The sequence below is a fragment of the Lissotriton helveticus genome, chromosome 7, assembly GCF_964261635.1.
Source record: "Lissotriton helveticus chromosome 7, aLisHel1.1, whole genome shotgun sequence".
Lineage (NCBI taxonomy): Eukaryota > Metazoa > Chordata > Amphibia > Caudata > Salamandridae > Lissotriton > Lissotriton helveticus.
The window spans coordinates 1,549,581,871-1,549,596,963 of NC_136068.1; the positions used below are offsets into that span (position 1 = coordinate 1,549,581,871).

A 15,093-nucleotide genomic window follows, 5' to 3' on the forward strand; every position below is an offset into this window, starting at 1 on the left:
TTTTCAAACATGTCCAATTGTCAGGCACCTGCAACAGCTTGGCTCATGCGTAACAAAAACCAACCACAAAAGAAAAAAAACAAGACACAGCTTTGCACTCGGTGAAATACTATCCACAACTTCATATATCCTTCATGGTAGTTGTGAAACTCAGATTAGTGGTAGACCATGGACAAGACTAGCCATTTCTCTATTCTGCCCTTCAAAAGGGTCAAATTTCCAGCAAGCTCCTTGAAAAGCCTGTCTTATTCAATTACCAAGTCCCATCATTTTACTTTTGCCATATTTAGCAGTCTCTGACTGATCCGAAGATCAGCAAAAGTGGTACATTCAAACAAATACTCACTCTGCGATCTCCATGTATCCACACGATGCCGCCACATGCAGAGGTGTCCACCCCTCATTGTCGGCCTGGTTGACGTCGGCATCATGATTCACCAGGAACTCCAATACCTCCAGATTTTCGTCAATGCATGCCTGTAAACACAAAAGGGCAGTGTAACTAAATGGACGGAACAAATTACAAGGCAATACCATAGTCATATGGCACAGGTGTAAACATAGGATAGGATAATGCACAAATTAGTTGCATTTAGAACATTGTAATAAACTGCACTTCTTAAGACCATCGTAAGGAAAGATTTTCCCTAAAAACTATATATTCAATTCTGCAAGAAATGTATGGTACTTGAAATATCTGAAATTAAATATAATAATTTTCTTGATGACAGCACACTTTTTGTTGTCAATATTGAGAGCAGAATAACCGGTAACTCGCCGTCGGTAACGCTCTTTCTGGTAGAGAATATGTAGCCACAGAGTCCTCATCTTTTGATTACCTCAAGTGTCAGAAAGGATCCAGAATTTTTTCTGCAGTACCTCTGTGTACCGTCAAGTGATGCCATGCGGCTTCACACTAATGCTGTTCCGGAAATGACGTGCAAAGACTTTAAAGAGGCCACCACTGTGCGCAGGCTTCAGTTGCTTTTGCTCCACCAGACGGGGAGCCCAAGAAGCAAACTGGTGGACAGCGTGCAGATCCCTAAACTTGGGATTTTATTAATGGATAGAGTCCAATCACAGAACAGGGAGGATCAGTCTCTGAGGGGACTCTGCAGCTAGGGAGTTACCAAAGATAAGCAACTTATTCTTCTGATACAAACTTCTAACTGCAGCTTCCACACCTTTTGAGGAGATACCAAAGTAATCCCTATTCAGAGGTGGGTTTGTGAATGGACTCAAACCAGGAAGTCCTTCAGAGCAAAGGCAGTAAAATGCTGACCTCAGCAAACAGGAATGTGCAGGGAACAGTGCTTAGTGAACATATGGAGGGACGCCCATATAGCCACTTGGCAAATGTCTAGACCAGGTGTGGGAGAGTAGGATCTGCTTCTTCTAGTTACCCCCACTTTCTGCTGATGTTTCTCTATTTTCGACTTAGTCTGGCTGGGATCCTGCTATCCAGGACCCCAGCCTAGCTGATTTCTCTTCTAAATTGATAGCATGTACTTTAGGTACACTCCAGATTGGATTCTGGGGTACCCGTGTGAGTCCCTAGTATATGGTATACTATGTACCCTGGGCCTAAGTACCCCAGAGTCCTCTCAGGGGCTGCAGCATGTATTATGCCACCCCTGGGAGACCATTAAAAATGACAACAGGTCTGCTACTGCAGCCTGTGTAAGGTGGTGCATGCACCCCTTACTTCGATATAGGTTCACTATATCTACCTTATATGACTGCCCATATAAACCTATCAGTCAACCCTATGGCAGGCCTTATCAAGCCTTGAAGGCATGTTGCTGGGTTTTGTGTGAGAGGGTGCCCATGCATGAGCAGAGCCGCTCTGCAGCCTTCTGAATCTATTTTCCGGGTTGTTCTGTGATGCAGCCAACCATATACTCTTAAGTGCATTATAACCTCACTGTAAATGCTAACTTTAAAACGGCTGCAAGGAAACATGTCGTGTTTGGTGTCAAACACCATGGAATCATACCTCGCCGGCGGAGGTATGATTCCGGTACACCCGGTACCAGCTTTCTCGACCCCGGCATCACACGATGGATGCTGTCAGACACGTGTCTGCCCTCATGCTGCTGGACGAAACTCCGGCAGGGGAAGGCTTGACAATAGGATTCCTTTCACAGGGACGTTTAACCACCTCCCAGACAGGTTGGGGCTGGGTGGGTGCACTCGGAGTGCTTTGATGTCTGCACTGGGGGCACATTTGGTGTCCCTGTGCATAGTCCAGCTCAAACAGGTTGCAGGAGTCATTTGCTTCTGCTCTGGAGCGAAACTGGACAAAGGACATGGGTGTAGCCACCCATATGTACTGACCCTCCAATAGGTAGGTCCCCAGAGTTTATCACACCCCTTCCTTGGGTATAAAGTAGGAACCCCTGACTACAGGACTTTAGATTTTACCTGGACTAAACTCTGCTACAGAAACCAAGTACTTCCATGATCTGCACAACGCTGGACGACTGAACAATCTCCCTTGGAGTAAAGGAGTTACTCCCCTGCTAAGCATGCACCTGAACGCATCTGACCAGTTTTAATCTACGAAGCTCCTGAGGACGCCAAAGATTTCTGCAACACAGGAGGTGGGTTCCTGAGGTCTCCGAGGTTGATCTGCGCTCTCAGGAATTCTGAGACCCGTATCCCTCGTGGGGACTGTGCAACCCGAACCCCTGTGCACCGTGTACATTTGCAGCAGCATATGCTTTTATGCTTTTCGTCGACGCCCGAGGCTGTGCTATGGGCTACTTGCAGTCCTGACCCCGAGCAGTGTTTCTACTAAAGATTTCCAGCCTACACTACCCTTCGCGATCCATGGTCCGTTGGCCTGTGGGTCCCTGTGAAGGTAACTAACTTTCTGTTGGCTTTCCTGGTTGCTCCAGACATGCCCTGCCTCTCCATTGCTTGGAGAGTCCCCAGGACCTTGCTGGTCTTCACTGAAGTGGATTTCCTCTGACTGCGTGGGTTGCAGATGCCAAGGCTTGTTGGTCTGCCATCCGGACACTGACCCCCAGCACTCGACAACCTTCGTGGAACAGCTCACCTCTGGACTTTGGTCGCCCTCAATGTCTCCTGGTCCCCGTGGCTGCAGAGTCAAGCATCGCGCCAACTCACCTTATGCACCAGACATCTGTGGGCATTCTACTACCGAGCCCCTTGTCCCCCTGAAGTGACCCAGACTCTGTCCCCACTGCTTTCAGGTTCTTCTCATCTCCGATCCAGGCTTGGATCCCACCAGACACTTTTCCTCTTCACGGCAGCAGCACTTTTCAGCATCATGCCATTGAAAACGACAAAGAATGCAGACATCACTTGACACCTTTGCAACTGGCTTCCTTGGGTTAGGTAACACAAGTACTCCGATAATCACAAGGGTGCTGGCCTTAGAACCGTCTATGTTTGAAAGGGTTTGCTCAAAGTCCTCTCCGAAGTGTCCTTAATCTTCCAATTAAGACTTCCCCTTAGTGTTGTACGGAACTCGCGCCTGTGTTCTCACACTGCACGTGTCCCCGTGGGTACCCTGTGCCACTACCGAGGGTGGTTCCTTGGGGTCCCAGCGATTTACGTGCTCTAGACACTGTGTCTAGTCAAGTCGTGATTGTTATACCACTCAATATATTTTTTGGTCTCCCCCTGGAGCCCGCTGTGTATTGTGCTATTTACTGTCGTTCTAGTGATTTATTATTGTGTGCTTTGTTCTCTAATCTCATAAAGAGGTTAGTAGAGTGTTTAGTAATAAATACATATATCTTATATATTCCTTGTGTGGTTCTACTTTCATTTGGTCATTCAGGAGGTTATGCACTGGTAAACAAGCTGCTTTACATTACTTCGAGACTTAGCCTGAAGGCTCCTCTCTATAGCTACCACTAGGATAGCTTTCAATAAATGTTGTCTTTAACCTAATCATCAATAAGGCTTGTTTGGACTGGTACAAGGTGCCTACTATAATTAGTGGTCAGCATATACCAGGCCAACTTCACACCAGGGACTTAAGTGGTAAAGCAGTGGTAGCATCTTTGGCCCTAGGAGAATAAGCCTACAGTCCTTCTGGAGGCGGCTTCATGGTCAATGTGTAGCAGATCTTAATACAGAGCACGATCTCTTCAACTACTTAGCCATTTATGCTCCAGAGAACCCCAAAAAGTAATGATCTTCACTCGGAGGTCTTTGGTACTAACTATGTAGAAGTTCAGCTCTCTCTTGGGGTCCCACCAATTGAGTCTCTCCTCCTTAGAAAGGTGGGGAGGAGCACAGAACGCAGTCATTGTAATGGTCTGTCTGACATGGTACAGCATCATGACAGATGCCAGTGTCCGCAAAAACAATTTGTCTGAGAAGAAGGTACTGTAGGGTGGAGTGACACAAACCGCCTGAAGCTCACTCACATGCCATGCCAAGAAGATGGTGACGAGGAACATACTCTTAATCGTAAGGAGCCACAAACTATAGCAATGAAGAAGCTCAAACGGCATGTACATCATAAAAATAAGAACCAGATTAAAATGCCATTGAGACATTACAAAAGGAGAAGGGGGAAAAGTGTTGTAGCCCATTCAGAAATCACATCACAACCAATGACCAACAATGAGGGCTGATCAGGCAAGCGTAAGAGGGACGAAATATAACCCTTAAAAGTGCCCAAAGCAACACAGTGGTGCGCAAAAGACAAAATATACAAGAGAACATCAGGCCAATTTGTCGAAGACGGTCAATCTTTTGTGCGCCACAACTTAACCACATTTGTAATAATGACAGGCGTATACAGTTTATGTCAAGTGACGCCTGGCTGCCAAGATGAGATCAATCCGGTTCGGAGGAAGGTCGAAGATGTTTAGCTGTCACCACTCAATCACCTTGCATGAAAGTAGAGATTGCAAAGGCTCGGGTGCAGAAAGCTACCTTGTTGCAAAGACCGCAGGTCCTTCTAGAAAATCAGGCTGATCAGTGAACTAATGCTCAAGCCCAGGAGTTCTGGACACAATCTGAAAGCCCAATCCTGAGCCCCAGGGTGGCTTGGGCCCAGAATGTCCTGATCTTCTTGACAACTCAGGGCATGAGTGGTATCGGAGGGAAGACATACAGGAGTCCCAAGTTTCACTCGAGACAGAATACGTCTCCAAGCGAGAGAAGTCTTAGAAACTCCAACTCCCAGAAGTAATGACATAACATATTCTTGGCAGTGGTGAAAAGATCAAGCCAAGCTTTTCCCCATTTGCGGTAAAGTCCTTGCGCCACCCCAGGTATAACTACCATTTGCGATCCTCTAAGCGCCGAATGCTGAGATAGTCTGCCATGGCAATCAGGTGCAAGGCCTTCCGGCACAAGGTCTGCCGCATCACAGCACCCAGTTTGTTGCAATACCATATGGCAGGAGTGTGGTCTGAGCACCAACCCAGAAGGGAGGCATCGGTAACCACTAGAACTTCTGATGGGGATAAAGAGGGTTTTGTTGCTGACTCAATTGGGGACCAGCAACCACCACTGCAGATCTTTTGCAGTCTCCTCTGAAATCTGAAAGTGGGCGGCGAGATCCACTTGATTTTGGGCCCACTGAGGCTTCAAATCCCACTGCAGAGTCCACATGTCCCACCTGGTGTGCTCAACTAGCAGGATGCAGGAGACCATCAGTCCCAGCAGCCTCAGTCAACTTCACTGAAATCTAGGACCGAGGCTGGGAGATCGGGATCGTAGTCTGAATCTCCTGGACTCTCTTTTCCAGGGATAAGGCACAAAACCGAACTGTGCCCTGAATGCTTTATGTGAAGCCTTCCAACCCGGTAAGAATCTAACATGAGTGCTCTCCACTGGTGCCTCCCTGTAAGGGAACTCTAAAGGGGCTTGTCAGGTTGGGACGAAGGTGAGGCAGTAGGCCGGCTGGCACGCTGCCCTTGGCCACATCAGCAGTGGTAACCTCGGCGTCTACTGCAAAACCTCGGAGTTCCCTGTGGAAGCTAGTCAGACTGGCAGTGACGCCACAGCAAAAGCCACAAAGAAAGTGAAAGGAGCCAAGAAACCGATGCATTTGGTGAGGTAGTGAGGAAAGGCCCAGAGATGAGCACTAGCACTGCTCCTCTTAAAATGTTTGAGACCAGGATCAGCTTTGAACCCGAACGGGCGAGTCCCATCAAAAGGGCAGGTCCATCAGGGAGGACTGGCCATCGCCACAGATCCCAGAAGATCACAGCCAAGCAAGACAGAGAATGGCAACGCTGGTGCCTATGGTTCACCCAATGGAATCAGTGGTGTCCAAGCCACAATGAGTCGTGAACTTAACTGCAACATGACCATCTAGTATCACCCGAGAGAACAGGGTGAAGGTCTTAGAGCGCACCAGGGAGGACTTGTGCCACCAAATTGCAAAGAGCGTTAGAGTACTGTCCCCACAAACAGCTCACATTAACACTGCAGAGGACCAAGCTGGTAGAGGAAGAGAGACTTTTGCCAAAGGTTTCCACTCGCTTAGATTCTCGATAAGGGAGAGTGGTAGGAAATGTTTTGGGATTAATGCGGCTGGTAAAAGGTTGCACCACTAGGCTTTCTGCTGAGGGGTGCTGCAATAGAAAAGCAAGCCTCCTGTAGATTTGTCGATTGCCCGGTGAATCAGAGCATGACTTGGCCGAAGCCACCAATAAGGTATTGGTCAGCACTCTGTTGAAAGGAAAATAGGGCTCCAAAGAGGTCTACACAGGTTGAAAGACCTCAGTCAAAGGAGCGAGGAGCCGAACTTTTACCGCCTTACGTATCACCAATGCCTAGACAGAACATTCTTCTGTGGCCGTTCCAGAGGTAGAAAATTCACTTGTCTCTTGGGAGGCATCAAGGCCACTAGTCTCAAGTCCTGGTACCAAATGTCATCCTGGTAGGGCTGAGCAAACTCATCACCCGGAGCATGCTCATTATCCAAATCTGTCCCAAAAAGGGAATGTGGAGTGCTGTCTCCCCCTTGACAAGTGGGGGTGGTGAGCGAAGGAATGAGGCGCACGTCTGGCGGGACTTTGGTTAAGGTCAGACCAGCACCAACTCCACATCAAAGAGAACTATCGGCTGTCTTTCCTGGCATCTGTAAAGTTGGCATTGGAGCAGACGTACCCTGGGCCAGCATGGGTCAGGATGACGGAAGAAGGTGGGGTCGGGAAAAGAGCTGGAAGAAAGACTGGGTCAAAGAGCACAGCTGTCACTGGGGGAAAACTGGCTAGTGGCAATCGAGGTGCAAGTCTCTTGGCTCTTTGGGCCTGAACAAGCAGCAGAGGGAATTAGCAGGGATCTAAAGAGCAGGAGCATGGCTGTGCAGAACTCTTCACTCTGATGTGGTATGGCTGAAGGTCCCAGAAACTCTGGTTGTGCCAGAGCCAGCTACGGAAGGCTCTGAAGCCGGCTGACTTCAGGAGGAAGAGCTAGAAGTGTGCCACCGCCACACCTGCTCAGGCGAATACGAGATGCGCAAGGAAGCAGAAACTCTGCCTGATTTCTTGTGTTCTTTCACTTACCTGAAGACTTGGAGCACATCGCAGACCAGCCCTCAAGAGCAGCTTAGTCTACTCTGGGAATGACAACATGACAGATCAAACCCTGGATGCAGAGTGCCTTCTTATGCTTAGCAACAAAGTTTCGCCTCAAGTTCCCTGATGGCCTTTGGGTTCATTGATGTGCAGGCACTGCAGAACATGCCGTTGTGGCTCATTTCCAGATACCCCTGACGACATCCCGTCACAGACTTGCTTACTAATGTCCCTACAGAGCTCAATACCACTCGTTTTGGGAGTGGGGGGTCGGGAGGGGAGTGGGGATGAGGGGAGTGGGGATGGGGGGAGGCGAGTGGGGGGAGGCGAGTGGGGGGGGGGGAGGGGAGAGGGGGTGCAGGAGGGTGACATCCCTTACACACTTAAGATAGTTTTTGAGGTAATGTCACAGAGACACATGAAGAGAGCTCCAGAACCGTGTCTGGAGGAATGGAAAGAAAGAAACTGATGTTGGCGCATGGGAGTGGTGCCTGTATAGGCTCCGCACGGCAATTCCCGAGTGGAACTGTGTCGGCGTAGAACCGAAAGGCAACGCCTTCCGGCATGCAGAGGTCCTGCTGAAAAGATTGGAGATTCAGTCGGACACCTGGACAATATTCAAAAAGGTGAGGAATCTGCAGTTGGAAGTTTTTATCAATAATATGGTGTTCATTGGTGTCAGCGGTCAAGGACAAAAGTGCGGTTCAAGAAAGATCCCTCTTTAACAAGGATCTTTTCCACAGTCCACTCCAGTTGCAAAATGCAGCCTCCGATTAATTTCACAGATTTTTGGGAGGGGTTGCTGGTTTTCTTCCAGGTCTTGTTGCTTTAATTCTCTGAACATGCCCACTCAATCTGCTGTACGGTAAAAACGTTATACTCTAAATGCCATTCAAGTTAAAAATGATGCAATAGGCAGTTTTCTTGCAAATTTTCTTTCACTTGTATGCAATTATACATATGTTTCTTCATTTGGATCTCATATTTTACAAATATACAATGGTGTTCATAAACTATAACTGATACTTTTCTTTCCCCACATTTTTTTTTTACTGCTAGAAGTATAAAATACTGTCTTTTTGCTAATGATTTTCAACAAAAGCACATTACCTGCTTTCTTCGTAGTTTTGATTTAAATACTTAGTAACTCACAGTTTTAAGCCACTTATATGCATATCCAATCCCACTGCTAAAGCAAAAAACTTGGGAATAACACTGGATAAGGATTTATCTATGAAATCCCATGTCTCTATAACTTGTGGAAGGAGCTTTGGACTTTTGAAGATGCTTAGACGTGTCTTCCCCTGGGTGCCAACGGATTGTAGGAAAACCTTAGTCCAGTCACTACTGATGAGTAGGCTGGACTATGGTAATTCTCTGTTTGTAGGAATGGCAGATTATCTCTTCTCTAAATTACAGATGGTTCAGAATGCCGCTGCAAAAGCCATCTGCAATAAAAGAAAATATGATTCAGCTAAAAGTTGCATGCGTGAGCTTCATTGGCTCCCAATGCGGCAACGAGCCATTTTTAAGCGGTTGTGTATTGCTCACAAGGTACTCTACGGCTCAGGCCCTACCATCCTACATGACAGGGTCAGATTTCATAAACCCTCTAGACACTTACGATCTATGACGTTAGGAAGAGCAGTTATTACCCGAGTTCGTACTGTCAGGATGGGAGAGCGGGCTTTCTCTCACATTGCGGCAACAAAGTGGAACGAGCTACCCCCTAAAATTAGAACAAATGACTGCTTTGTCTCATTTAAGAAACAACTGAAAACATTCCTTTTTCCAAGGCTAGATCAATAATCCTCAATCAGAACTGATGTCAAACCACTTGCAACTTTCTTCAGCGCCGTGATGTCCTTTTAGGATGAATGTTAGCGCTTTATAAATAAATAAATACAAATACAAATAGTGTCACCTGTTGGTGAAAGCAACCAAGGTTAAACTGAACCACAAACCCCGCTCACATTCCACTGCCATGAACTTGTTTCACAGACCAGTAAGGAGTTGCAGTAGATTGATATAGGTAATTTAAAAGTACTCTGGGACTATGAATTCCTCGAAAGAGCCTACACCATATGAGCCTAGAACAAAGAATGTGCAAAACATATCACATATGAAAAGGATTTTATTTAGACACAGGATGCAACACATTTCAAGATTTAGAAATACACCCTTTAAATTCTCACTGCCATCTAGAAGCTTTCATTCAGTGGACAAAAAACAAATGCAATCACTGTAGTGCTTGTGAGATGACCTTCCCTAATTCTACCAATTAAAATTCCCAACAGTTCCTAATGCCAAGTGAGACTGCAAAGCAGACCATAAAGACTAGGCTTCTTAAAATATTGGAGTAAAGTTAGTACGATGGTTATTAGAATACATTTCCAATGTATTTAACAGATCTAGAATAGATCTGGGGAAAGGATGTAGCCTTACGGCTAGAGCGGTCGACCTCGTAGCTGGGGAACCGGTTCGAGTCTCGGCAACGACGCTCAACATCCTGCAATTCTGGGCAACTCACTTAATCTCCCCATGCCTAACAAAAATGAATGTGTACTTCTGTAAAGAAACTGGTGCTCCGATACCCGATTTGGGTCTAGTTTGCGCTATATAAAACTTTTAATTAAACAAAATGTGTACAGCCAAACAGACCATCTCATGAGAAGAATCTTGCTCAAAGAGCCATTAACCAGACAGATACATCAGCTTCTGTCAACCAGTGGAAGGTGTTTTAGATAATAGAAGGTGTGGCGCTTCTGTTAATACAACAGTGCTATAAGTCCCTGTTCACCAAAATGACAACAGAAAGACTGCGAGAACAGAAAGTAATAACGGAACAAGCATTTGCAAAGCAATAGGTCTCCCATTAATGAGAGTTTGAGCTGTAAGCATTGTAAATGACAATGCTTTTTATTCATGTTTTGTATATAAAACATAAATAAATGGCATTGTCATTTACAATGGCAATAGCTTAAACTTTCACAAATGCAAGACCTAGTTCATTGCAAACGCGTGCTATAAGAATAAAAAAAATAAACGTTAGGAGAGCGTGTCCTGCCTGCAACAGCAGGCAGGACAAAGCTATTTGAGAAAATAGTGCTTGGAGGCTGTAATTAAATAAAGCCTACAGAGCAACAACAGGGGGTGCCGTCATGGGAGCTTACAAAATGAGACTAGGCGGGTCGAAGGAGGGACTACTAAGCCTTTCGACAAATTAACAGCCACAGTTTACAGTGGACAATGACAAGACAATGAAAATGTGGGTGGAGCTTCAAGGGCCCATCTCAATACAGCATGCCTCACAGAGCAACGCATGCGCTGCCCAGGCTCTACCTAAAAAGACGTTAACCGCCTAACCGTGGCGGCAATTCTGCCGCTGTGCGGCCGTTTAGCGGAGTGGGCGGGCCGCATCGGCCAACGGACATGCGGAGCACTACAGAAGTAGTGTTTGCGACGACCGTTGGCCGACGAACGCATGGAAGGGGTTAAACAAATGGGCAATTGTTTATTTACACGATAACTGAAGTAAAGGAAAAGAAGCACAGAAGTGCCCTGCACCACGCACCTTTAGGAATACGTTCATGTTTATCAGATTTGTACTTATTTGTTGCACAAAGCCTTTAAAGTCTTCAAAATTATAAACGTATTTCTTTAACACGTGGAAGTGTTTCCCCTTAGTACCTGTGAGTATATCTCTGCATTGAGTGCCATTAATTAGCTGTAGTTTTCAAACATTAACTTAAAAACATTCCTGCCCTTCCCTATCTCCGACAATACCATTAATGACCCAAGTGTCAAGTCAGTTATGAAATGAAAGAAATGAAAATAATTTTTGTACAGCGCGAAAGCTACCCAGAGGCGTTCTAGCGCTGCGGACTGGCGTAAGTAGGTGAACGGAGCGGCCTACTGAGTGGGAGGTTAACAAATTACCATTAACTATACGCATTGCATCACTCACCCAATTCTGCGTCAACTTGTTATTCTCTAGTAGGTGTAAAAATCAGCCGCTGTTTTTATACCTCACCTTGACACTTTATATTGTCTCACCCTGCATTGTTTTCCAGGTGCAAGGGTCAGATGCCATTTTTTCTACAAATTTCCCTACTAAGAATCATGGCCATTTTTCACACTCCCTATTTCAGAATAATCAGCAGCATCTAAGCGAGGCAAATCTGCACACTTTGTCACCTCCTAGTCTAGTCATCCCTGGTTCCAACTCTCTTGGAAACACCATTATTTAACTAATTTTAAACAGGTCACATAGGCTTCTCTAAGCAATTTGCAGCAAGAGGCGATCATCTTAGTTGGGCACAAAGGTGACCAAATGCTCTGAAACACAGCCAAGTTGCTGGTTTGTTAATTTCCATTTAGATGCAACTGTAATAGACATATTTGAAATCCCCTAGTTTGGTTACGTTAAACCTGTTTTAACCAAAAAAGTAGGCAATTCAGGCAAAGTACCTACCGTATTTTCCGGCGCATTAGACGACTGGGCGTATAAGACAAACCCCCTACTTTTCTTGTTCAAATGTAGGGTTTGGGCTATACTCGCCGTATAAGACTACCCCTCTTCAATGGGTCAATGGGTATTGAAATGAATGACCCATCCAACCTCAAATATGTTCAAAAGGCCTATCCAACCTCTATTGTGTTGTGATTCACTCACCCAATATGTGAACAAAAGGCCGCGTAGGTCCCTTGGTTCTTTAAAATCAATTAATAATCCCAGCTGCTCTATTGAGGGAGTGAATTTATCCAATCTGTAAGGAAAACAGAATTCAATTGTACACTGTACTAATGCAGTGCACTGTAACGTTGCACATTACTCGAAGGACAATTTACAGATAAACGCACGCTCATTTCACTTGACAGTGGGACAGTGGCAATTACGACATCTGCCGTATAAGACGACCCCCGACTTTCAAGAAGATTTTCAAGGATTAAAAAGTAGTCTTATACGCCAGAAAATACGGTACTAAAGTTTTACGTATTATTCATTTCAGGATAGCATTACAACATTTTTTTTAATTTGAGTGGGGTGGTTTGTTTCAGAGTGTTGGTGTACCTTTAGGATTTTATTGCTATGAAAAGAACGAAAAAATGATAGTAAATCTTGCTTGGCCGATTTGACAGGGTCCTTCCACTTATTTCTCATCTGACACAGCAACTTTAACTATGCTGTCTACAAGTACAAAGTACTCAAAAGAGTATTGCACTACACACAAAGAAAGCTAAATGAGCTGTCAGTTTAAAACAGAGACCTGTTCACTAACCAATGCTACTATTACCCATTAACAACTTTTAGCATGAAGAAATTGCGAGAGAAGGTGATTATAAAAGTATCATAGGAGCTCTTGCAGCTTCAGGCCATCACCAGTGCAGTTTAGTGTTAGGAAATGCAATAAAGGTCCCCATAATAATCAAATAAAGGTCTCCAGCGGCTTTGAAGAAAACTGTATTATGATTATTTCAATAATTCCGGATGAAATTCCAATGTAGCAAGTCCTGCTTGGATGCCATAAGACGTATTGTGCTACTAGAAGCTGAGTCAACAGCTCAGTAACTAATCGGTCGATAACGACCTACCAATTAATTATCAACAATATTGTTATTCATAAAATAGGTTTTGTCCTAAAATGAAAAAACGCCTACGAAGCAATACATGAGCGCATCGAATAATCAAATATCGATAGGTATCGTAAAAGCACAAAGAGCCGATCACAATACCAAAATAAGACTTTCATAATAAATATTCGCTAACCCTAAAGAAATCATTTCAGTCAAATAGTGATCAATATGTGTTGGACAGGGAGCTGTGTTCTCCTAACTCAGAAGATGGATTACTCAGCGCAAGCGTGTACAAACAGGTTATGTACTTTGACATTTTCGTTACCCTGAAGGATGGAAATTGGAAAAAATGTTATACTAAACCGCCTAGAGGCAGAGGTAACTCGTGAAAACATGAAACAGGCTTTAATGCACGCTCTCTTTAATTATCGAGCTAGAAAAACACCTTGAATACCTTGGTAACATTTCTGCAAAAACCCCACATTCTGCTGCCCGCTTCACATTCCAAACAGTGCAGCTTCAAACAACGTATGCAAGGTAAAGGAAACCGGAAGCAACTGAGTATATTCAAATGTTCAGCTCAATCCTGGGAAGTGAACATCTACCAACATATTGTCTGCAAATTAATACATATTTGGGTTAACAAGTCTAGTCTATGGACAGGTGCACTTCGTGGGATGGCGCTGAAGGAGAAACACAGACAAAAGACAGGTGAAATCAGGTAACTAAGAACTTAGCAGAGGAAGTGTTTGAGGGTAGATGCTTTAAGAATCTCCTGGTTTTAGGGGACGTTGATCATATTACTCGGGATCAGTTTGACTGCCCTTCACCAACAAGCCATCAGCGTTGTGTGGAAAACATAGTGCGTCCCAGCTAATGAAGCAGTGTCACGCTGCAAGTGAGAGATCGAATCCCGGTGGGTGGGGCCAAAAGGAGACAAAGCGGCAACAAGGAGGGACTAAGAAGCCTCCTTTACAATCAAAAGACAGCGTTTTGCATAGAAAAGGACGCAAGCGAATGAGGAAGATGGGCGGGGCTTTAACTCCGCCTCCGAGAGCTTTGGAATCTGTATTGATTCCAAGAAGCTCTCGTATGACGAGACAGCGCATGCGCGCTGCTTTCGCCAGCCGAGACCTAATAATCATATGATTGTTCTGTTATACTCTTGTTTTCTTATCACAAACTAACTACACGTTTAGTTTAGGTTCTTCCTAACTCTGAAACAAATAAGCAGGAAAATATGTTCAAAAGTGACTGCCGGGGGCGTGGCTTGGAAAGCCAACATGGTGGACGCAACCTAGTCGGGCTCCGCGCGTACACGCCGAATTCCGAAGTTAATCCTGCCATAATCCTACTCTGAGGTGCCCTGTCTACGAGGATTGTACCCCTGGCCATGGGGGGAGCCGATTTCGCTGGAGAGCGGTGTCTAGTGCGCGAGCTCGGGAGAGGTGCCGGGCGAGTCCTGTTTCCGGCGCATTGGCTGCAGCGCGGAACCGTTGCGACGGAGGCCGTGACTAAGACCAGGCTTGGAGGTTTGCTGCGTGGTCAAGTGCGGGGAGATCTGACATCTGGCGCCCCCAAGCGCAGGAGCGGGTGAGATCTGGCCGGACGACTGTGACACAGCTCCAGGTGGCGCCAACCTGCGAGGGCCACCTGTGAATGTCCCGCCGGAGTGGAGTACTGAGCACTTCGAAGTAGCGGAGGGCCGGCGCCCTTCTCCCCACCCCCACCCCACCCCCTCTGCCTGGCCCTCAGACCCTCATCCGTGCCTTGCTTGTGGCCCCCCTCTTAGTGTGCATGGACATTGCGATTGCGGGTTGGCCTGTACCAGGGCTTCCCGTTAAACACTGCTATTGGATCCCCTGGCAGGGCCCGCCACATCCTCACGTTGCCCAGAAGGGGGGTGCCTAAACACTAGTGTAGCTCTGCTGTCAACTGGCCGACTGTGGCCCTGACTGGCCTGTGAGCTGCGCCTGGCAGGTAAAGGCCTAGGGGT

General features: G+C 46.0%; 1 protein-coding gene across 2 annotated transcripts in view; it reads right to left on the reverse strand.

Annotated features, from left to right (window-relative positions):
* PPP1R12C (protein phosphatase 1 regulatory subunit 12C) overlaps nucleotides 1-15,093 on the reverse strand; it is a 1,267,429-nt gene that overhangs the window by 1,004,608 nt on the left and 247,728 nt on the right. For both annotated transcript variants that reach the window (XM_078655015.1, XM_078655016.1), the window contains exon 2: nucleotides 347-477. In XM_078655015.1, the coding sequence (XP_078511141.1) occupies nucleotides 347-477 (131 nt within the window). The remainder of the gene's footprint in view (nucleotides 1-346; nucleotides 478-15,093) is intronic.